A 24,136-nucleotide genomic window follows, 5' to 3' on the forward strand; every position below is an offset into this window, starting at 1 on the left:
TTTTTTTTTTAAGATTTTATTTATTTATTTGAGACAGAGAGAATGAGAGAAAGAGAGCACATGAGAGGGGGGAGGGTCAGAGGGAGAAGCAGACTCCCTGCCGAGCAGGGAGCCCGATGCGGGACTCGATCCCGGGACTCCAGGATCATGACCTGAGCCGAAGGCAGTCGCTTAACCAACTGAGCCACCCAGGCGCCCCCGTACTGGCTTTTCTTTAGGCCTGTTGCATAGCTGTGGTCCCAGACAATACCTTCGTCAGGAGAATTTTTTTTCCACTTCTGTCCTGTTTTGGATTCTCAGACTGCCTCTTGATCTATTCCATTTTGGTGAAACAAACTTTTCCTTCTAAGAAAGATATCTTTTGAGATGTTGTACATCTGAAGGTGTTTTCATTCTATCCTCACACTTGTTTGATAGTGTGGTTAAGATAGAATTCTCAATTAGAAATTATTATCCTGTAGAATTTTAAAGACCTGCTGTTGAATAATGCAGTGTGTTGTTGCTGGATAATCCAGTAGTGTGACTGTTGAATATTTCAATGCTGCTTTCTTCTTTTTAATTTTTTTATTTTTTCTGGAAACTTCAGGATTGTCTTTGTATGGTGTTTTGAAGTTTAATGCTTAGTGTGTCTGTGTGTTTTCCGTTTTGTTTTTGTTTTTCACTATTTCTTTGAAATATTTTCTTTCCTTTTTTCTTGTGTACTCTTTTGGAATTCCTGCTGAATTTATGTTGAATATTCTGGATCAGGCTCTTCTCTCTTTCCCCCTCCCTCCCCCACTCCTTCCCTCTTTCCCCCACTCCCCCCCACTTCCTGTGTTTTCCTGTTTTAGAGCTCTTATCTTTTTATTCTGTTCTCATGGAGAGTTCTTCAGTTTTATCATCCAGTCTTTCTGTTGAATAGTCAAATTATTATTTCTGCTCTCAGTCCAAGAATATGTTCTTGCTTTCTAAATGTGCTTTTCTTGTTCTTATTTCATGAATGCAATGTCTTCTCTCTGAGGCCATCAATTATAAATGTGTTTTGAAGTTGTAGTCTGTTCTTGGCATAGTTTGTTTATCCAGAGTTGTTTTTCTGTTTGTTTTGGACTCTTTCTTATGTGATGGAACCTTTCCTAATATCTGGTGATCCTTGACTGTCATTTCATGTTGAGGAAGGAGGCACTAAAAATTGATTGGAGGGTCTGTTTGTGGGTCAAGACTTACCAACTGGTGGCCTTTGTGTAGAGTGATTGCACAGGAACTCAACTCTTTCATGTTGAGGTGGGAAGCTGAAGGTCAGCAGTTGCTGGTCTTTGCTTTCAGGACAACAAGTTTCTTCAGAGACGGTATTCAAAGCTCCCGTGAGGGCTCAGGGAGAGGGATGATGTGAGCTGGGCTGCCAGCATTCTGGGAATCTGGCAGAGGAAGAGGGTTGGATGAGTTTTCCAGTCTCTAAGTAGACCTTCTCTGTCTCCCAACTTCACTTGGCTCTCTCCCTGGTCCTCAGCTGTGCCTGATGTCTGGAGGCCAGAGAGCATCTTCTCTTGAACTGTTCTAAGCATTAAATCCCAGGGTCAGGGGGGACAGGTGCCTGCTGTAGGTTTGGTGGGGATCTGAGCGACTTACACAGACTGTGAGCCACCTCACCCCTACCTACCCCAGTCCTTAGTACCTTTTCCTTCTGGTTCTTGAGGCTTTTTAGCATTCTGCTGCTGGAATCTGCTTGCTTTGTTGGCTCTCACCCCACCGGTGATGAGTCTCTGTGGTGACTTGGTGAGTCAGCCCATTTCCAAGCACTCTCCCTCTTCCAGACCTGCATTTGAATGTCTAGTGTCTGCCCCACGTGCTGCACGCACCTATTGGTACCCCCCAGATTCCATGTTCTGAAAGAATATCAGGGCTTTTTTTAGTGGTTGGTGTTTACTCTTGGAAATTCATTTCATTCTACTTCAGTTAAAATTTTAATTTGTTGATCTTCTCATTTCAAATGTGTCTGTCTAGACTAGAAGTGTTAATAGAAGTGTCACCTTTTTTTAAAAATTTTTTATTGTTATGTTAATCACCATACATTACATCATTAATTTTTGATGTAGTGTTCCATGATTCATTGTTTGCATATAACACCCAGTGCTCCATGCAGAACGTGCCCTCTTTAATACCCATCACCAGGCTAACCCATTCTCCCACCCCCTCCCCGGAAGTGTCACCTTCTTATAAAAGAAAATTTAAGTTTCTAACTTTATAATTTTTAGGACTCTAAGGACTTAGTGAAGTCACTAACTTTGTGATTATCAGGAATATGACAGTTAGTAAAGGCTCAGTTTTATAGCTCTCTACTTTTTTGTATATGATTGAAAGTCTTAATCCAAGATGTATGTATTTTATCAGTGTTCCCACACTTTCTCACATCAGTTTTAAGTTTAGATACCAGATTGGGAAAAACTTTAATTGCTTATAGTAGGGATACTTTTTATTTCATATATATTTTAAAACTTTTGCTTATTATTTTATTTAATTTTTAGAGAGAGAGAGTGTAGGTAGGGGTAGAGAGGTGGGTAGGGGCAGTGGGAGAGGGAGAGAAAGAGGGAGGGAGAATCTTAAGCAGGCTCCATGCTCAGCACCTAGCCTGATGTGCGGCTCGATCTCATGACCCTGAGATTATGACCTGAGCTGAAATCAAGAGTGAGTAGCTTGAAAATGACTGAACCAACCAGGCGCCACTAACCTTTTATTTTATTTTATTTATTTATTTATTTATTTTTTTTTTTTAAGATTTTATTTATTTGAGAGAGAGAGAATGAGAGAGAGCAAGCACATGAGAGGGGGGAGGGTCAGAGGGAGAAGCAGACTCCCCGCCGAGCAGGGAGCCCGATGCGGGACTCGATCCGGGGACTCCAGGATCAGGACCTGAGCCGAAGGCAGCTGCTTAACCAACTGAGCCACCCAGGCGCCCTAACCTTTTATTTTTTTAAGTCATCTCTACACCCAGTATGGGGCTCAAACTTACGACCCTGAGATCAAGAGTTGCATGATCTAACAACTGAGCCAGCCAGGTACTCCTCCTATTCCATATATGTTGTCAAAAGATATATATATGTGCATGTTTTATATAACTTTGTATATATACATATATATATAAATTTTTAATAGGAGACTTTTCTACTCTTATAAACACTGGATTTTACAGTGAATATTTTATCAGTAACTGAAAGGTATCTGTTAGGTTACACACCGCAACTTATATATGGAAACAAGTGTGACTTTCCAGTTGATTGATTTCATTCAAATAATTTATTTTCATTATAGAAGTTTTACAAGTGAAAAGCTTAAATGCATTTATATAGATAAAGGTAGTCAGGGGCACCTGGGTGGCTCAGTTGGTTGGGCGTCTGCTTTCGGTTCAGGTCCCAGGGTCCTGGGATTGAGCCCTACGTGGGGCTCCCTGCTCAGTGGGGAGTCTTCTGCTCCCTCTCCCTCTGCCGCTCTCCCTGCTTATGTGTTCTCTCTCTCTCTCGTTGTCTCAGATAAATAAATAAAATCTTCAAAGAAAAAAAGAGATAAATGTAGTCAAAGTGTAAGAGGGTGAGCCACTGAGGGAAAACAGTATGCCTTTTTCTACTGGCTTTTTGTTGAGCTGCAAGCTCTGTGTTTTGTGCATTGTATTAAAAAGTGGAGGAATTTGATTTCTGAGATTGTATGTTGATTAGTCATCTTTTTGTATGAAAAGTAACATTGGTTATTAAAGAAGTGACACACCATTCATTCACGTGGAGAATTGTGCTAACCCTGTCCCCCCAAATACAGCTGTGAACGGAGAGGAGCATTGGCCCCTGAGCAAGATGAAGAACATGGATACAGTAACACCCAAGGACTTCACACTATGGTCACAATTGTGTAGCCTTCCTCAGGCCTTGTTTCAGACGTAAAACTGAAGCACTTGAGTAGGAACCCAGGTGATGGCTTTGTCAGGAGACTAAAAATGGCACGAGAGTTAAAAAACAGAACCCACAGTGGTCTGAGATCTTTCAGTAAAGTCATAATGCTGCCATCTCTCAGAGTCTCTTCTTGGTGCTGGATACGTTGCGTGTGTTCTCTCGGCTGTCTCTGGTGGAGTGAGCTGGGCCCGGAATTTCAGTGGTTTGTTCAGGGACTTGTGGGGCTGGGCTTCAAACCAGCTCTGTACAAAGCTGTAACTTTTCCAGCATACTCTATTTCTAGAACTTGAAGACACCGTCATGTTTTCATGGGATGGCACAGACATCGGTGTGTTCAGAATAGACCCTAGTCAGTCAAGAAAACATGGTTCCTTATATTGAGATTAATGAGGAAAGGCTTTGGTTTAATAAAATTAAAATTACAGACTTCCCATTAAAAGTGGTTTAAAAAAGGTTTCTCACTTAGGGGCCCAAACACCAGGTATCAAAAAATTCCACTGAGGGGACGCCTGGGTGGCTCAGTTGGTTAAGAGACTGCCTTCGGCTCAGGTCATGATCCTGGAGTCCCAGGATCGAGTCCCACGTCGGGCTCCCTGCTCAGCGGGGAGTCTGCTTCTCCCTCTGACCCTCCCCCCTCTCATGTGCTCTCTCTCTCTCTCTCATTCTCTCTCTCAAATAAATAAAATCTTTAAAAAAAAAAAAACTCCACTGAGGGAAGCATCTCATTGCTTTAGTGTCAGGACGATACTGTATCTGTGGATTGGGTTTTGGTGGGGGATTAATGTGAGGGTAGTTCATTCTCCAGCGGATTTGATCCCTTTGTCAGTTTTCTGTTGCTGCTGTACCAAATGATCATAAACTGAGGGACTTAGAACAAGACAGCTGGGTTATCTCAGACCTTCTGCAGGTCAGAAGTCCAACACGGGCCTCAGTGGGGTGAAATCAGGGTATCAGCAGGGCTGCATTCCACACTGAAGGCTAGGGGAAGAATCCTCTTACAAGCTCATTCAGGGTGTTGACCATATACAGTTGCTGTGGTTGTGGGATTGAGGTTGCTGTTTCCTTGCTGGCTGTCAGCATGGGGCCACTCTTAGTTTCTAGAAGCCTCTCTCCTGTCCTTGCATGTGGCCCCAACATCTCAGGAGCCGTCAGCAGCTTATCAAATCCGTCTCATACCAGAAATTTCCCATTCCCCTTCTGCTACACCTCTCTGACTGGCTCTCCTTTCCTTCTGCTTTTACGGGCTCCAGTGATGCATGTGATTCCATTGGGGCCCACCCCGACTACCTAAGGTAATCCTGTTTTAAGACCAGTTGATTAGTAACCTTAATTCCATCTGCAGGGCAGTACCTAGATTGAATGAGTAATCAGGAGATGGGGATCTTGCGGGGACATCTCTATCTAGAATGGAGTCTACCACAGTCACTTCGACGATACAATTTAATTTCCAGCACATTCTGTCTGTGGTTTAATTGTTCAGACTTTTTTTTTTATCTTTTTTTTTAAAGATTTTATTTATTTATTTGAGAGAGAAAGAGAGCATGGGCAGAGAGAGGGAGAGGCAGACTCCCTGCTAAGCGGGGAACCCCATGTGGGGCTCGATCCCAGGACCCTGAGATTATGACCTGATCCGAAGGCAGACACTTAACCGACTGAGCCACCCAGGCGCCCCTCACTGTTCAACTTTTGACTATGCAGAGTAAAAATGATTGCTGGAAGAAGTAGCAAGGTGTAACCAGCATTTCATGCAGGCTTCTTAAAGCTAACATTGTCTTTTGTACTAAAAGCTTTTTTCTTGTTATAGAGTCATATTTACAAATAAATCAAGAAAGACATTCATTCATAATTTTTATTCACATTCTGTATTATTCTGGAATATTTTTGATAAATCAGAACTCTGTTTTATATGGTCTTGATCTTTGGGGATATATATTTAGAAGATATAGTTTGATTCCAGTATCTTCCTATCAAAACCAAATTGTTCAGAGGTGGCCCATGTGGCAAAGATATCAGAACCTTCCATTGTATTATTTCTTTAAAATGTGAATTAAATAACTTTTCTGGTCCTTTCATGAAAATTTGCAACTTCTCCCTTCTCTTTTAAAGGATGTTTTTGTTAATGATAAAAAGTTACCACACCTATGAGGCAGACCTTTTATTCTTTGCAAAAGTACTTTATAAATGCTCATTTAATTCCTGCTGTCTATGAAATAGTTAGGGTAAGCATTCTCACCCCCAGGCTTAATGAAGGGCTGAGATTATGGGGTGTCCCCATCGGGTGGGGCTGGCAGGAGTGGGGCGGTGAAAGAATTCACCCAAGGCAGAACAAAAGAGATAGAAGTTTTTTTATTTATTTATTTTAAGATTTTATTTATTTATTTGACGGAGACACAGAGAGGGAACACAAGCAGAGGGAATGGGAGAGGGAGAAGCAGGCTTCTCACTAACAGGGGGCCCGATGTGGGGCTCGATCCCAGGACCCTGGGATCATGACCTGAGCCCAAGGCAGACGCTTAATGACTGAGCCACCCAGGCGCCCCAAGATAGAAGTTTATTGAATAAACAGCAGGGGAGTGGCAGACAGAACAGCAGAGGAGAAGCTGTTTGCCAGGAGGCAGGGGTGAGGGTGGAGTGAGGGAGCATGGGGACATCACTGTGCCTGGTTGTAAGTAGCTCATTGGTTAGTAAAGCCCTATGGCTATTTCGAGGTGGGTTGTTTAATAAACCTGTTTGCATTGCTGCTTTGCATTCAGCTTGGTGGTCGCTGTGAGCCCTTTGCCTTGCTCAGGTTCCAAGCCTCTTGCCTAAATGTGGCCCTTTATCTCTGACCTCCCCCCCCCCGCCCCCCGCCCCACCAAAGATACATCCTCCAATCATATGACCCACCAATATACATCTGAAGGTTCTCATGACTGAGGGTTTACTAAACAATAATAGACGACCTTTCCCAACAATAGCTAGCCCCTTCAGGATCCTGGAAACCTGTTGCCAGAATACCTGGGAGGCTTATGCCTAACCCCCTCCCAACTTGGAAGTATATCATGGGCCACTCCTCACCACCCCAGTGCACCTCTTTCTGCCCACAAGTCCTGTCCCCGGGCTTTAATAAAACCACCTTTTTGGGGCGCCTGGGTGGCTCAGTCGTTAGGCGTCTGCCTTTGGCTCAGGTCATGATCCCAGGGTCCTGGGATTGAGCCCCGCATCGGGCTCCCTGCTCAGTGGGGAGCCTGCTTCTCTCTCTCCCACTCCCCCTGCTTGTGTTCCCTCTCTTGCTGTGTCTCTCTCTGTCAAATAAATAAATAAAATCTTTAAAAAAAATAAAAATAAAAATAAAAAAATAAAACCACCTTTTTGCACCAAAGACGTCTCAAGAATTCTTTCTTGGCCTTTGGCTTCAAACCCTAACCATCAATTTTGATTTCCCATCTAAACAAGGCCCCCATGTGTTTGTTGATTGACTGTGATTCTGGGTGGTTGCTTTGGCCTACAGGGGCCCAGAACAAGTCTTTGGGAGTTGACTTAACACTGAAGCAGCATTGGTAATGGACTGCTTCTTAGCAATGCTGTAATCATTATTTTAGAAGAGAACAGAGGAGAGATTCATTTGAACCTTGTGAAAAGAACTCCTGGAGTTTCTCCAGACATCAGAGGTGGGACAGGATGTTCAATATAGCACCAGCCATGGGCACTCTTTCAGGTCCTAAGCCTGTTTAAGCCTCAAAGAATGCCGTGGGGCATCTGTGCTCTATCTGCGCAGACCCGCACACACGGCGTGTATGAGATGCGGGGGTGGGGAGTGCTCTCAGGAGGGGGCTTGTCAGAATGGCTTCTGCTTTGGAGACAGCGCTTTCTTTGAAAGCTTTTATTGATTTCATAAAGAAGTCTTGTTTTTGAGGTCTGTTTTTTATTGAAATTTTTTTCCAGTTTGTTATTTTTTATCTCTCCCCTACCTTCCAGTCCCCTAATGCTTGTGTAATGCTTCACACATGGTTAGCCTTCAGTAAATGTATTGACTCACTCTTAGCAGTTTATGCTTGCACACATCTGCAGACAAGGACTGGCATGTTGATTTGGTTTTGTTTTGTTTTCATGATCTAAGACTAGAGATAACTACCCTATGAGTAGATTGTCTGGAAATTTGCTTTATTCCTTTTAGTTGGTTTCAGGACCTCTCAGTTTAAAAAAAAAATAGCTTTATTGGAAGTATATTTGGGCAGACAGTAAACTCCACGTATTTCAAGGGTACAGTAGTATTACACATTTTGACGTTTTTCTTTTTTTTTTTTTAGATTTTTAAATTTATTTATTTGTCAGAGAGAGAGAGAGAGCACAAGTGGGGGGAGCAGCAGAGGGAGAGGGAGAAGCAGTCTCCCCACTGAGCAGGGAGCCCGATGCAGGACTCGATCCCAGGACCCCGGGATCACGACCCGAGCCGAAGGCAGACGCCTAACGACTGAGCCACCCAGGCGTCCCTTGACGTTTTTCTATACCCACAAAACCATCACCAGTATCAAGATAATGAACACCTCCGTCACCCCGGAAAGTTTCCTTGCGCCAGCAACCCCGCCCTTTCCCTCTCTGTACAAGTGAAGCATATAACTCCCGTGAGATCAGCGTTTCCACCTCTAGGTAGTCACCCAGGAGAAATGAAGGGGTGTGTCTACCTTAGACTTGTACAAGAAAGTTCACAGAACCTTTATTCGTAATATCTCAAACTGGAAGCAGCTCCGATGTCCATCAACAAGTGAATGGATAAACAGATGGTGATATATTTACTGGAATGCTACTCGGCATTGTAAAAAGGAATGAACTCTTGTATTTGGTTTGAGTTGAAGACCCCCATATTTAAAGCAGATTTGTCTTTGTTGTATTTTGCTTGATTTGTATTAAAATGGATTGATTTTCATTCTCTTAGCAACTCCCCCCCCCCCGCACCCCTGGAGGAAACTAGCCTAATATTAAAAAGTTGGTTACAGATGAACCATAACAGGATGTAAGTTGCATTTGGATCCTTAGAAGTTGAGAGCTTGTAGTCAGAAAGTACAGTACGGTCTGGCCTGCTGCAGGACTTGGTCCTGTAATGCCAGGTAGCCTAAACACCATCGTATGTAGGAAATGGTGTCGGTGATGGCCGTGTGGGTTTGTTTAAGATTTTTCACAGGCAGGGCCAGTGGAATAGAGGAAGTAGAGTTTAAAATAGGAAAGGACAAAGCCCTCACATTGGCTGCTACACAGATGGAAATTCTTTCAAATGAGGCTTAAGGCAATAAAGATTAGTTCCTGGAAAATACAAACAAAACAGAACACCGCACAGAAAGAAAACTGGTTCCTTCCCCAGGCATGGTCAGCTCCTGGAAGGTTGTACGTCCTCCTGCATTGTTTTCACTGTATTGTTTGTGGGAGGAGTTACTGTTTCCCGAGGCAGCCCCTAACCTCCAGCACCCCGCTCGCTTGCCTGGGTTATCCCTGAGTTATCCTGGTGTTCTCCTGAGGAGCCGCAAAGTGTGGTTTTTGTTGGACTCTGGTTACAAAGTTGCATCCGCTCTGAGTAGTCTGTCCCAATCCTGATTTTACCCCCTTTATTTCTTATTTTGCAGAATGAGAAGTTTTTTTTTCCTCATTCTCATTTTTTTTTATATGGCATTCTAACAACAAAAACAAAAATGCCCAAATGTTAAAGTAGTTTTTTTTTTTTTTAAGATTTTATTTATTTATTTGATAGAGGGCAACAAGCAGGGGGGAGTGGCGGGCAGAGTGAGAGGCAGAAGCAGACTCCTCGCTGAGCAGAGAGCCTGATGCCGGCTAGACCCCAGGACCAGGAGATCATGACCTGAGCCGAAGGCAAATGTTTAGCTAACTGAGCCACCGACGTGCCCCTAAAGTAGTTTATTTTAAACAGTTTCCTGGAAATATATTTCTTGTACTTTTAGTTAATATATCTTCCTTACTCTGTGTCAGATGTTATTCTAAGGGCCTATCAAAAATGAGCTTATTTTATCCCCACGACAATGTTGTTTGATTTCTGATATTATCTCTGTTTTATGAATAAGGGAACTGAAGAACAGAGAGGATGAGTAATTTGCCTAAGTTCACACAGCCCGATTAGCCTGGTCCTGTAGACCGGGTTCCTGACTACTATCTACATTCTGCACTATGTTGAATGTAATAAGTTAGAATTTATTATGATTTTCTTGTGTAAGTCAAACTGGTTTTATAGCAAACCTTGTGAGCGTAATATACCAGTGAAAACAGTTGCAGTGAATGTGTCAGGACAACAAAACACCTATTCAGTAGCTGGGAAATCAATTTGATGTCAAATTTAAGCACTGCTGAGGCTGTTACAATAAATAGGTTTGTGTTTTTTGTTGTTGTTTTTTTAGAAGCCTGCATTTCATCTGCTGTGGTTATTTATAGTTTTTAATTTCTTCTTAGGCATGTCACACCTGAAAAATTTTATGTGGAAGCTTGTGATGATGGAGCAGATGACGTACTTGTCATCGACCGCGTGTCCACAGAAGTTACCCTGTCAGGTATTTCTCAGCTGGGGGCAGAAGCAGCCTCGAGACAGACTCTGTACCGCAGTTGCAGTAATTAAAATAAACGATCGGGGGTATATCTGTGTGTGGCTCTCTGAGTCTCGTCTTATAACTTTGAATTCCTGCCACCTCATTTGATTGTTATGCATTCGTTTTATGCTTCCTCCTTATTCTGAAAAGGAGGAATGATCTTGAAATTTTTACTATCCGTAAGAATTTAAAAACATAATTATTTCTTTATTTCTTCCCTTATCTGTACTTTAACAGGATCGGTTTTATTGATGTCAGTTCCTTTCTAGCTGTGAGACTTAAGGTATTTGAGGGTGAGAAAGTTGTTTGAGCATTAAGTGTGTGGAATTTTAACAGCAGCTTTAGTTTTTGAAAATATTCATGACTGAGGGTAATTTAATAAATGAAAAATTATATATATATACACACACACACACACATATATATGGGTGTATCACTGACTAAAACTTGTGTTGTAGGCAAATAATGTTCCTAAGCTTTATCTGTCTATATGTTGTCTGTCTCTCCAGTTGTATTTCGGTTTTGCTTCTCAGGGGTGTAAAAAACAATTTTTTTCCCAATCATATGGAACACTGATTTCTGATTAGATGTGAAATAATTGTGGTGATAAATTAATATACCACATGATATCACATTTAGAATCTCATATTTCATGTGTTTAAATATTCCCCTCTAGACAGAGTTTTCTGTATTTAAGTACAGTATTTGAGTAACCAGAGTAGGAATTCAGTAAATGTAAATACCCTCTGAATGGATAAAGTGAAATATGAAAATATTTTGAATAGGATAGTAAAGTATAAGAAAGAGATGGCTATAAATTTCTATTTTCTTAGTTACCTGCTTATTCTGGTAAGTAGCATATATAGTTTTCCTCTGACCAAATGGAATTAGAGGGCTGTTTTGGTTTGATAATTTGGCATTTCCTGTGTCTGTTGCTTGGTGGTTGCTCTCTCAAGATAGCTGGTTGGTTTTAACCAATGTTAGGGCACTTCTAAAGTCTAGTAACACTACTACTTTAGACCGTGTTGATACAACCTAGTGTCTTATAAAAGCTTTAGCATGGATGTGTTTTCAATTATTTTTGACCTTTCAGTGATACTTACTTGTAGGTAGAGATTGCAGATCCACTAGAGGCGACAGTGCTAAAGGTCACCAATAGTTTGGTTGTAAAAAGGACACCAAGTAGTCATCAGTGGACACATGAAGAGATACTTTGACCTGAAACCAGTGGTGATAAGGGGCCGACTCACTCACAGTTGCTCTGCTAGTTTTTTTTTGTTTTTTTTTTTTTTAGCTGTTGGGAATGCAGACCATTGCCACGGAAAGAGGGATTTTTTTTTTCCTTCCATGAAAAACTAACGTGTGTTCTTAGGAATTATCAGTTTTATTGTTATTATACTCCAGTTAATGTAACTTAGAGCTCCATCAATAAATAGTACATTTAATTTTTTTTTTTTTTTTTTGGGATGGGGACTGATATTTTAGTACATTTTTATCAGATGATCTCGGTATATTCAGGATTTTCTCTAAGCTTTTCACTGCGCTGGCATTCCCATTTGTCATGTTCGTTAATTGTGGCATAGCATTGCTAAGTAAATTGAACCACTGAGAGAAACAGAAGTGAACTTCAGACCTTATTCGGAATTACTTCATTCAGAATAACAGGACTGCCTTTAAGAAACAGGACTTGGATTGACAGCAGCGTTTCAAAATGAGTTCTAGGATGGTAATTAAACTGTGAAAGAAAAATTATATAGCCACATAAGCCTGGGAGCTGTGAATGAAACCACGGAGCAGCTTTGTTCCCCTGTAGGCTCTTCAGAGGTCCATGCCTTGTGACTCCGGGAGAGGGAAGAGAGGTGATGTGGATGTCTGTAGCAAAATCAGCTCATTTGATGAGGACTCCTACCCTCCCCACTTTGGTGCATTATTCCCTAGAGTTCTACAGAATGTGTTTTGTGAAACACATTGACTTAAAGTTTAACAATTGTGAAATGAACCCTATAATCAAAGATACTTTTTTATTATTAAGGGCATTATTGGTAAAGTCAAGGTTAATGGTGGTACCTCCCTGCACACCTGCGTTTCCTTCCTCCCTCATCCCTTGGGTCTTGCCTCTGTTTCCCACATTTGTAGAGTGGATGGGCAAGTCTCTGTTTGTGTTCCCTTAGTTGCATGTTGGTATTAAATTCATGCCCTCCTCCCCATTAACTTTCTAGTTCTCTGAAATAGACACAGACTTAGTTTCTGGCAAGAGGTTGAATAAATTTGGTTGAAAAATGACCATAGAAGTATCCCATGATTTACTTGATGAGGATGCTGAAGCATGTTACTTTGGGCACCTTATTCTAGACAGGCAGAGGCCTTTATATGTCACATGGACATCTTTATTTTATATTTTGCCAAAATGGAGGTCTAGCACTAGATGAAGGACTATTGCTTTCTTAGAACAAATCATGCATATTGATTTTCAAGTAACTACGGAAGTCAAACTAAATCTCCTTTTGTATCAGTGAGCTTTTTCTATGTGATTTTTCTTTTCCTTTTTTTTTTTTTTCTTTTAAAGTCAAGAAAGATATTCCTCCTTCAGCTGTTACAAGACCAATATTCGGTATACTGGGCACAATCCATCTGGTGGCAGGTAAGAAAAAATAAGCTAAGATGGGCAAAGAAGGTAATGAAAATGACACAGTATAAAATGAAGGCATACTTCCTATCATGCTTGAGGCAGTAACTGTAGGTTAGGTATTTGTCACTAATTTCTAAAAGTGACATACTCCAAATGACAAGTGGTAAAATCTATCAGCCTGAGGTTCTGTTGAAAAAAGTTTGGTTTTTGGTTTTATTTCAACTGAAATCTCTAGTCAACTAGACATTTCTTCATAAGTTCTAAGAGTATTTAAAAAAACATTTTAATGCACTGATAACCCAGAGTATTCTATACCGTCAGCCCCATATTGAGCAATGTTGAATATAACCTGGTGCGTCTTAGAGAATGTTACCTGGTTCTGAATTATTAGGAAAGTGATTTTGTTTATCTAGATTTCATTTCATTGAACTTAAAAAAATTCCTGTAATATCAGGCAGTGTGCTAGATGCTGAGTTATGGAAGATGCCAGACCCTTTTTTTCCCCTGCGGTTTACAATCTAGTGAATGATGCATTTAAGTAGTAAATCACTGTAGTACGGTGTGACAAGTTCCAGGAGAGAGGGGTACGTAGGGAGACTTCCAGGAAGGGCACTTGTGGGTAGAGCCTTGAATGGAGCTTAAGAATTAATTTAGTGGTAAAGGCTTACCCTGTTTTATTTGTGGGAGGCGGCGGCGGCAGCTAGGATCACGGTTGGGGTATTATTCATAGTACTGTGATGCCTTCTTAATTCTGGACAGTTCATCTTTGTGATGTTGCCGTGACCAGTTAGTTATACTGCCCCAGCACATTTCTCTACCACTTAAAATGACATGGACGCCATAGGGGTGGTGTAGACGGGACATTACCTCTCCTGCAGTGGTCATATCTCATGACACATGATGATGCTCTAAGCTACATGCTGGGAAATGCGTTAGCAGAGGCCTGTGTGCCTTGGGGATGGCAGGAGCGAGAAAGAAGCGTTTTCTGGCTTTACTCTGCATCTGCTAAGATCACTGCTTTTGCTTTTGTTTTTTTGAGAAAAGATTTGACCTTTCAGTAGGAACTTTTCTAAATACGCTCTTCTTTCTATTCATAAATCCTAAGGTTTCCTTTAAAAAAAAGTCATGGGCCTTTTATCTGTATGGCACCGTGCGGTCTCACTTGCTGCCTGTGGAGCTTAAATGGTGCCAAGTGCTACTGTTGGTTTTAGAGTTGCCTCTTTTATATTTATGTTGTGTGTGGCTTTGCTTTTTGCAGGTAATTATCTAATTGTTATTACCAAAAAGACAAAAATAGGTGAATTTTTCAATCACGTAATCTGGAAAGCAGCAGATTTTGACATCCTTTCTTATAAGAAGACGATGTTGCACTTAACTGATATTCAGGTAAGAACTGGAATCACTTATTAATCACAAAAGCTGACGCAGTCCCATGGGGGCGGCAGCTGGGGCGGCAGCTGGGGCGGCAGAATGAAGGTTGGACGGATTTCTTTTAAGCCTAATGATTTCAACAGCCCAGCGAGTAAGGTTCCTCTACACACCTTTACACCTGGCCAGAAAACGTGCTTTCTAAAAGTCCTGTATTTATTTTATTGTTCTTGGTTTGCTTTTTTAAAAACTGACTCAAGTTCTTAAGTTTTGAAATTTCATATGTAGAGAAAAGGACAAACAGAAAAAGCCCCAGTATCCAGCAACCAGAATTAACTTCATATCCTTTTTGTAAAGAAATAAAATATAGATACCTTTGAAGTTCCACTGATCCCATTTCATTCCCTCTTTGTCCAGAGAAAAAGTTTTCTTCGCGTTTGCCACATGTGAACAGCAGTGTGTGTTTATGCCCCAGCGGCTGCCCCGCCTTAGCACGATTCCTGTATGCACAGCTTTTAGTTACCCTTGTTCAGGTATTAGGGAATGCATTCCCCCAACAAAGCGGGTTCAATTTCAGTTACCATGGTATATGAAGTCAAGTATTAGTGCAGCAAGTTGGAGGGCAAAGGAACAAAAAAGCAGCAGCTCTTGAAGGGAAGTTTGCATTGAACATGAGTGGGGTACGGAAGTTGCGGCTGACCCTGGGAATGCCGGCCCTCGCCCTCCACAGGTCTGCAGCCAGGGGTCTTAGTGAGGGTGAACTTCTCGACATTCATGATGAAGTGGTTGTGATGAGAAGGTTGAAGATGTCCCAGAGGAAGTGATACCAGTGACAGACTTCACAAGAAAGGAACTCTCTGGAGTATTCCATGACTTTGAGAGTGCCAAGGATAAGGCGTAAGGATAAGATATGACAATTAGGGGCACCTGGGTGGCTCATTTGAGCGTCTGACTCTTGGTTTTGGCTCAGGTCATGATCTCAGGGTCCTGGGATCAAGCCTGGCATTGGGCTCCACGCTCAGCAGGGAGTTTGCTCGTGCTTGCTCTTTCTTTCCCTCTTAAATAAATAAATAAATAAATCTTTAAAAAGAAAAGACAGGTGTATGGCAATTGGCCAGGGCATAGAAAAGATACGCCATAGCAATATATTCACCCCTATAAGACATGGTATTTAAGGCAATTAAAAATGGTTGTATTTATTTACTAGCCCAGTATTATTTACTTGAACAGTTTTTTCTTGATTGCTATACTTGGTTGTCAGGCCATGCAACTAATTTTAACATTGCCCACTACATATGCTTTGTACCTTTTGGTCTAAAATAAATAAATACATGTCTGAGCCCAAATTAAAAATTTTGTAGTATGTGGATTTGTAACAGGTAGATTAACATATTAATCATTTGATAATCATTAAGCATGACCAAACATTATCAATTGTTTCTTAAAGCAAGGATAAAAGTAAATGTCTCAGTATTCATTGGGAAGGCCAGCTAAAATGATTATCAGAAAATAAAGATAAGTATTATTTTACTGGACTTTTCTTTTTAATCTTTGCATTTTAAAAAAGAATTTAATTCCCATCCAGCCCAGTAAAGTTTCTTAGGAATGAGGATGGTATTATTCCCTTGTTATTTCCTTGCTGTGTTATTGGGCCTCTCATGACTTTATGTTTTTCACTTGTCAAATGAGCGTGATTAACACTAAACTGCAAGGTTTGTTGTGAGGATGAAAGAGAGTCTCTAAAGGGTCTGGCACGTGGGAGGTCATCACCTAAGGCGGTGATGTTTTGTTAAAATAAATTTCTGCCCATTAGAGAAAAACTGAAGGATACTAAAGGGCAGGAGTTCTATCCCATCAGTTAATGTAACAATACCCCATGCTGTTGAGTGAACCTCCTCCGTGGGTCAGGAGCTGGCCTAGGTCCTAGGGGAATGGTGAGCATCCTCTCTGTCAGTCCTATGCCAGTGGCATTTAACAGGGCCGGCTGGCTTACAGATCTGGACAGATTCGGTTTCAAGTATGAGACAGACTGATGTTTTCCTCCCTTTTGTTTACAGTTACAAGATAATAAAATTTTCCTAGCGATGATAAACCACGTCCTGAATGTGGATGGGTTTTACTTCTCAACAACATATGATTTGACCCATACTTTGCAGCGGCTGTCGAACACCAGTCCAGAATTCCAAGAAATGAGTCTCTTGGAAAGGGTAGGCTTCATCTTCAGCTATTTTTACTTATTTTGGTTTGTTTTTTTTTTAAAAGGGACATATCTCTATGTCATCCATAAAAATATTTATTGATTTTTTGCAATCCTGGCTATGTCAGACTCACATGTGGGGTTGAAAACACACCGTGTTCTCAATGTCCGTCACAATTGCAAATTCAGGATCCCAGAATCTGTATGTGTGACCCAGACAGGACTGAGAACCAGTGGTATAAGAATTGAGAAGTCTGTCTAAACAGACATGCTGAGGGGCGCCTGGGTGGTTCAGTCGTTAAGCGTCTGCCTTTCGGCTCAGGTCATGATCCCAGGGTCCTGGAATCGAGCCCTGCATCGGGCTCCCTGCTCCGCAGGAAGCCCGCTTCTCCCTCTCCCACTCCCCCTGCTGTGTTCCCGCTCTCACTGTGTCTCTGTCAAATAAATAAAATCTTAAAAAAAAAAAAAAAAAGACATGCTGGTAGTTTCCTGGCTTTCAGTGCTCTGCAGTATAACAATTATTAACGTTAACAACATAATTACCCTTAAAAAATTAACGTGCCAACATGCAATATTCTTTCTGCAGTGGTGGTATTTATAGTTTTTACAACGAGAAAAGTAAGAACTTACTGATATAAGAACTTGAAAAATATTGATTTAAGGTGGGGTTTTTTTGTTGTTATTTTGCCCCCCCCCTTTTTAAATATGAGTGTCTTTAAAACTAGGTCTCAAATGATATCATCCTAAAATTCCTGCTGTTCAGGAACCTGGATAATTGCCGCCTGGATATTTTAGTAACAAACCTTAGATTCTGTGTTTAGGGAGCAGACAGAATTTTAAAGGTTGCTGTCTGTTACCTGTTAGGCTAGACCCTATGAAATTGCTAGTAATTGACCATTTTTGACTAGTAAAAACGATAATTTCATATGGTTCATCCTAAATCAATATTTTAGTTGACTGGCTCTTTTAAGATTTTATACTCTAATCTAGTAAAATTTTATGTAGACTTGGATGCAAATTTAGATGTAAGCTAAGCAATCAAGCAGTTTGGCTTTTAACTACAGAAACGGTTGCTTTTTTTTTTTTTTTTTAAAGCAGTTGCTATGCTGCATCTGCCATTTGTTTATCAAATGTCTCCTGTCTCATTGATGTGTAAGGCATTGAGTTTGATTATGTAATGATGACTAATACATGCGGGCGATTGGGAGCACACACCTGCACTGGGAAGTGTGCCCCGAGGCTGGTTGTGGCTGCTCCTGGGACTCTCAGCTGGGGACAAGCATGGGGAGTGGCAGTCTGTGTGTTTTGTAAACAGAATGGAGAGGGTCGGTTAATCTCCTGTGTTGTTGAGGGAACGTCTCCTGTATTTATAGTTTGAAAGTCAGAGATGCCCTCGGCAGTTACTGTAGGGGCTGCCAGATGCCAGCACGGGTTAGGCCATGCGGAGGTGTGTTCTTTAGGTGACATCGAGCCAGTGAAAAATTCCCAGCAGACAGGAGACAGGTCACGTTGGAGAGCTCTTGCTGGCAGCATGTGGAGGGGTGGGTGGCAGGGGCAAGGCCAAGACTATCCGGGGAAGTTGCCCATAGTAGTTAGGCTGGAGTCAGGTGCTAGCAGGGACATAGGAGAGGGGGGTGGATTTGGAAGGAGATTTAGGACTTGGCAGTTGACTACAGATAAGAGGAAGACCCCAGGGCACCTGGGTGGCTCAGTCGTTAAGCGTCTGCCTTCAGTTCAGGTCATGATCCCAGGGTCCTGGGATCAAGCCCCACATCGGGCTCCCTGCTTGGCGGGAGGCCTGCTTCTCCCTCTCCCATTCCCCCTGCTTGTGTCCCTCTCTCGCTGTGTCTGTCTTTAAAATCTTTAAAAAAAAAAAAGACCCCAGAGGACTCCCAGGTTTCTGCCTGGGCCCACAGCACTGGCCTGAGCCAGTGGGACGGGACACCGGAGTAGGGGCGGATTTGAGGGGAAGACCTGTGTGTAGCCACCAGGTGGAGACATTGATTGTTGAGAGTTTTCATCTGTAGAAACTCAGGTTGGCAGGAGATACTTGATTAATTTTAAATCTTCTTCCTCAGGCAGATCAGCGGTTTGTATGGAATGGTCATCTTCTAAGAGAACTTTCTGCCCAGCCAGAGGTAATGGACACTAAATAAAACCTACTTATTTGTTACAGTCCAAGTTCTAATTGAATAGATCTGTAAAATGGCTGCCTAATCACCAGGGATTTTGGTAACTACTTCTCATTTAACTCAGTTTATAACTTACAGGCTTTGATAGGTTTGCCTCCTCGCATTGTTCTGGTTTGAAGAAGCCCAATTATTTTACTCTGATCTCCCATGGAAGCCTTAAAAAAGAAGAAATACTTACATAAAAATACGTTGCTTTCTGTGAGTAAGAGAGAAGGGGTCTTGGTCTGTCAGTAGTGGAGAAAAAAATGAGGAGCCCCAGGAGGTCCCTGGGCAAATGCAGAGCTCTGCATTTGTCCTCAGTTACCCAAGAGAGACATTCATGGATGTCATCATCTTCCTCTGTCCTTAGTTTGTACAAATGAGGGGGGGAGCAGGGAGGCCCAGCCGAGAAGCATAGCATATCAAATCTAGGTACATGGATTTGCTTAGTGTCTTTATTTCTTGTCATTTGCTTTGCTTCTTTCGGAAAAGTAGTTTGAGCTGCAGACAGCTCGCATGGGAGTCTCTTTCCTGGAGCAGTGAAGTTGCTGTAGGCAAAGAGTGACAGGGAGGGAGGTAGACGTTTGGCAGCTTCATGCAGTTTTATTAGTGTTCCAAAACCTGAACACTTAAGCCCAAATGATTGCATCACATGCTTAAATTGTGTTTTAATTGGAAAGACCAGGGTACGTGAGAGACATTTTAAAAAAATAACCCATAAGCTTGATACCTTGTTGTATTTGCATGTTACCTCCATAACACGCAAATATTTTTATATAGTAGAAGTATGTTTTATGCAGTGCTTCTTTTTATTTGAAGAGCATGTGTATTCCTCAGTGTCCTGTCGCTCTCCATTTCAGGTCCATCGGTTTGCGCTCCCAGTATTACACGGCTGTATCCTTTCATGGTGTCACTCTTCAGTTGCCTGGCAGTCCTTAGTCCGGTGTTAGTACAAGGCAGACTTAGGAACAATCTCAGTCATATGAAGAGAGTGTTTTAGAATTAGTAGAAATTGCTCTTGATAACAAAATCAAACCCATTAACGTAAAATCTTAGAATACTGGTTATAAATACCCCCCCCTTTTTTTTTAAATGAACTCTTGAGACTGAATTATTCTCTCTGTTCAAGAGTTCTGGGGCTGGTGGTTTAAAGAAGGAGCATGCAGACTGTGTTTTGTATTTATTAGACTTCGTACCAATAAACAAGAGTAGTTTGAACCTGACTATTGAAAACTTCCCCTTTCCCTTAAAATAGTTAGATTCAGGAACTAGGGCGACCAGCAACGTGGAGAGGAGAGTTATAATTAAAAATCGTCCTTGTCATTTGAAATAGCCACAAAAAAAATGGGAATAGATGGTACACAAAGAATAATGCTTAGGGCAGGGGGAAAGTCCGTACAGATGCAAAACAAATAGTCATCATCTAATTGTAAGTTCATTTTAAGAACTTACCACAACAGGGAAGCCGAGTGAGCTGGCGGATAAAGGACAGGTAGCTGACGAGCGCCTGTAATCAGCACTGTGCTCTCCCTGCAGAAACCGAGGTGATCTTTGTATTAAGAACCCCCGAGAAGCTTATTACAGAAACAATCTGTGATCTGTTTGTTCATTATGTTGATAGGATTTCTTTAAATTATTCTTGTTATACTTAAAAGCAAAAAAGTACAGAGGAAACATTTTTCACAGTTGTGGGAGAATAAAAACCAGAAACGCTGGGAATAAAAGCTCTTGTTTATTCTGTATCTCCCTCCCCTCCCTGGAATATTTCCAAGTTCTCCTAAGACTAAAATAAGCAATGAATTTAGGTAGTGCTTTAAGGTGTTTGGGCCAATTTTGTGTGTGTGTGTGTGTGTGTGTGTGTGTGTGTGTGTATGTTTCCAAAATGAGCTTGTGAACGGACAGTAATATTAAATGAGTTTTGGGACACCTTTTCTAGGAGATTTTAGAAACAGGCTATCCATTCATTTAGCTTTCAATCTAAAGCTTTAAATAAGCCTCTGGCTAACATAGTTTCAGTGTTTGATGTATACACAGGGAGATGAGCAGGAACAGAGGCCTCGAGTCAGGAGCATGCTCAAGCAGCGAATGTGGACAGGGAGAGGTGGGAGTCACCTGAAGGAAGGAGCCGGGTCTGGGTTTTGCAGGGCCTTGTAGGCTCTGTGTGTACTGTAACTGTGATGAGAAACTTGGGATTCGAATAGAGGCTTGGCATGGTAAGACAGGCTCACTGACAGCGGTGTGGAGAACACGCCAAAGGCGAGCATGGGAGGATACAAGGACTCACGATAGAGGCAGTTGTTGTAGTTAGGTGTGAGAGGTGGTGATGCCTGGGGCCAGGATGGTAGCAGTGATGGTGGTGGAAATGGTCAGGTTCCAGACCTGTCGTGAAGGTAGAGCTTACAGAATTTTCTGACAGATTGTACATGGGGTATGGAAGAAGGGGGCTTAGTACGAATCTAAGGTTTCTGGCCAGAGTAAGTGGAAGGAAGCCATCCATCGATGCGAGGAAGACTCTGGAGGTGGGAGTGAGGCCAGAGTATCCGGAGTTCCACTGGGATAGTTAAGCTTGAGATTGCTCTAGCTTCCAAGACGAGATGTCACAGAAGCAGATGGAGTAATGGCGTTGGAGTTTACGAGGGAAGGTCATGTTGCAGACATAAAGTTGAGAGTTGTCTGATGAGCACAGATGGCATTTAAAGCTATGAAGCTGATGAGCTCATCAAAGGAAGGAATGCATCTAGGGAAAAGAAAAGGCCTGGAGAAAGAAGATGGCCTGAAGGGAGTTCTAGAAGCTGAAGCCACAGACTGTAGGCCTCATTGAGGACAGAGTGGGGGAACCAGTGTGAATGAACCGCAAGGACAGGAGAAATGGTGACCCAGCAAAGGGCAGTGAGGAAGAGGGGAGCCACCCAAGGGAGGGTGGTGTCCCACAAACAAATGAAGAGACTGTCTGCAAGCACAGGGGGTAATCAGCTGATAAGGTGCTGGGTGGTTAAATGTGAACATTCGACAGGGAAGTTATGTACCTGCTCCCCCGACTCTCCTCCCCAGATGGGGGAACTGATGAGAAGAGTTTGCAGAAGGGGAGAGCACAGTCAAGTGCTGGAGTGATGTCCTCGAGTGTGCGACAGGTGGAGTCTAGTGCCCAGGTCCTCCTCTGCCAGGAAGGGAAGCAGACACGTGGATGTGGACGCCAGTTGATAGAGAGCTGTGGCAGGAGCACACGGGGATGGCTTTTATTTCCACAGAGGACCAGGAAACTATGTCAGTTGGGTGAGTGGGATGTGGGAGGAGTGTTGGAGGCTGAGAAGGTGTGGTATGGGCATCCAAATGCGAGCGCGTGGCCCTGGGCGTAACTCACTGATAAAGACCGGAAGTACATCTGTTCACATGGTAAAAGTGATATCATGGTGATTGGCTGCTGTATGATTGTTATTTTCTTGTTCCTTCCATGCTTTCTGGATTCTTTAAAGTGTGTATGTATTTCTCTTGTAATCCGAGGAAATGATTCATAAAGCAGTCACTCATATTCTGTGCTCCACTTAGTTCTCTAAGGGCAGGCTCATATCTTAGTCATCTTTGTGCCCTCGCCCAAAATAGGTAATGGGTGAATGAATGAACAAATACGGCCTTGGGTTCTTCTCTAGTGCTGTGGGTTTTAAAGAAAAGTGAATTGGGAGTTCAGGATGAGTCATCGTTAAGTCTCATGATCCCAGGTCAAAGAGAAGGATGAATCATTAGAAATTCATATTGCTAGTGTCCCTCAGTACCATCATTTTGAAAGTGATTTGGCATTCTCTTTTGAATTTACCAGAACTTCCCCTGTGCATACCCAATATGTTTATACCAGGGGGTGTTTGCAAGAGTGTTCACAGCACCACAGTTGGATGGAACCAACGCCATCAGTTCCATCAGAGAAGAGTCGGGGCTCTCACAGCACCGAGGAGGAGTGGTCTACTGGTTCGTGCCGTCCAAGCGTGGAACGTACTGGTGGAAATAAACAAGGGCTGAAGCTTGTCAAGAATGTGGTGCTGTTTTTATTAGAACTCAAACATAAGCAAGCCATGTGTTTTGTTTTTGTTTTTGTTTTTATTCATGAGAGTCAGAGAGAGAGAGGCAGAGGGAGAAGCAGGCTCCCCGCCCAGCAGGGAGCCCGATGCGGGACTCGATCCCAGACGCTTAACCATCTGAGCCACCCAGGCGCCCAGGCCACGTGTTTTTAAGTCGTGGTTGCCTGTGGTGAAATTAAAAAGGCAGGAGTATGGTCTCCTGAGAATAGTTGCTGCTTCTGGGCAAGAAGACGGGATGGAGAAGTAACAGTAATTAGAGTCAGGGTTTTGGTACTATTCTGAAGTTGAATGGGAGGTTCATAGATACTTAATTTATCGTGCTGTTAATGCTCTATAATGGATGATTCAGGTTGTGTTAAGAAAAAAATGTTACATATAAAAGATAAGCATAGGGCAAACCCAAACAAATTGAGGAAGGAAGAAAGATAAGGCCATCGAGACAGTGAAAGAAACCTTTCTGTTACAATATCAAGCGGTAAAGATGAAAAGTCAAAGTAATTCTTAGGAGAATTTGGCATTTCCTAGTAAAATCAGATGATGAATATACTCCGTGACCTAGCAGTCCTAGCTCCTTAGAGCCACCTCCCCAAAATGTTTGTTTGCGGCACTTTTCTGCTAGCAAAAACTGGAAACAACCTGGACAGTCGGCTGGATAGACTGGTGTAGCCCGTGAATCCGCGCGGTGGGATAGAATCCAGCCCCAGCAACAAGGGAGCCCCAGGCATGTACTGCCGAACAAAGAGGGCAAGCCAAAAGACATATACAGTGTAACTCCTTTTAGGAATTTGCTCAGTGGCAAAACTAGAAAGACCAGCAAGGGAGTGGTGAACTGAGTGGATAGTGGTAAACTGAGTGGATAGCAGTCCGTGTGTGGAGGGCAGCAGGGGAGCAAGATGGGGAGGGGCGCCCGCTCTCGGTGCTCCAGAGGTGCCGGGGGTGCGCGTGGGGGTGGATGTGTGAGCGGGTTCAGTGATTTTTGTTACGATCAGACAATATTTAACCGAAATTGGCCATTTTAACCAATTCTGAGTGTACAGTTTAGAAAGTGGCATTACCTTGCTAATGTATGAAGAGCATCAAGCCATTTCTTTCTCCCCTATTGGAAATTCTCAATCCATTAAGCAATAGCTCCCCAGACATGGCTCTTTTTGTAAATATTTAGATACATTGTGTATTCTTTTCTATTTGTTATAGTTCCTAATAACATTGTTTTAATGTAAG

At 42.3% G+C, this 24,136-nt stretch overlaps 1 protein-coding gene across 1 annotated transcript in view; it reads left to right on the forward strand.

Annotated features, from left to right (window-relative positions):
- The window catches only part of SACM1L (SAC1 like phosphatidylinositide phosphatase), a 60,542-nt gene that overhangs the window by 10,259 nt on the left and 26,147 nt on the right, over positions 1-24,136 (forward strand). The window contains exons 2-7 of the mRNA XM_081816451.1: positions 10,347-10,444; positions 13,047-13,121; positions 14,368-14,495; positions 16,535-16,684; positions 18,753-18,812; positions 19,706-19,739. Coding sequence (XP_081672577.1) covers positions 10,347-10,444; positions 13,047-13,121; positions 14,368-14,495; positions 16,535-16,684; positions 18,753-18,812; positions 19,706-19,739 — 545 coding nt within the window. The remainder of the gene's footprint in view (positions 1-10,346; positions 10,445-13,046; positions 13,122-14,367; positions 14,496-16,534; positions 16,685-18,752; positions 18,813-19,705; positions 19,740-24,136) is intronic.

The sequence above is a fragment of the Leptonychotes weddellii genome, chromosome 1 (assembly GCF_054177405.1).
Source record: "Leptonychotes weddellii isolate Sample4059 chromosome 1, ASM5417740v2, whole genome shotgun sequence".
Classification (NCBI taxonomy): domain Eukaryota; kingdom Metazoa; phylum Chordata; class Mammalia; order Carnivora; family Phocidae; genus Leptonychotes; species Leptonychotes weddellii.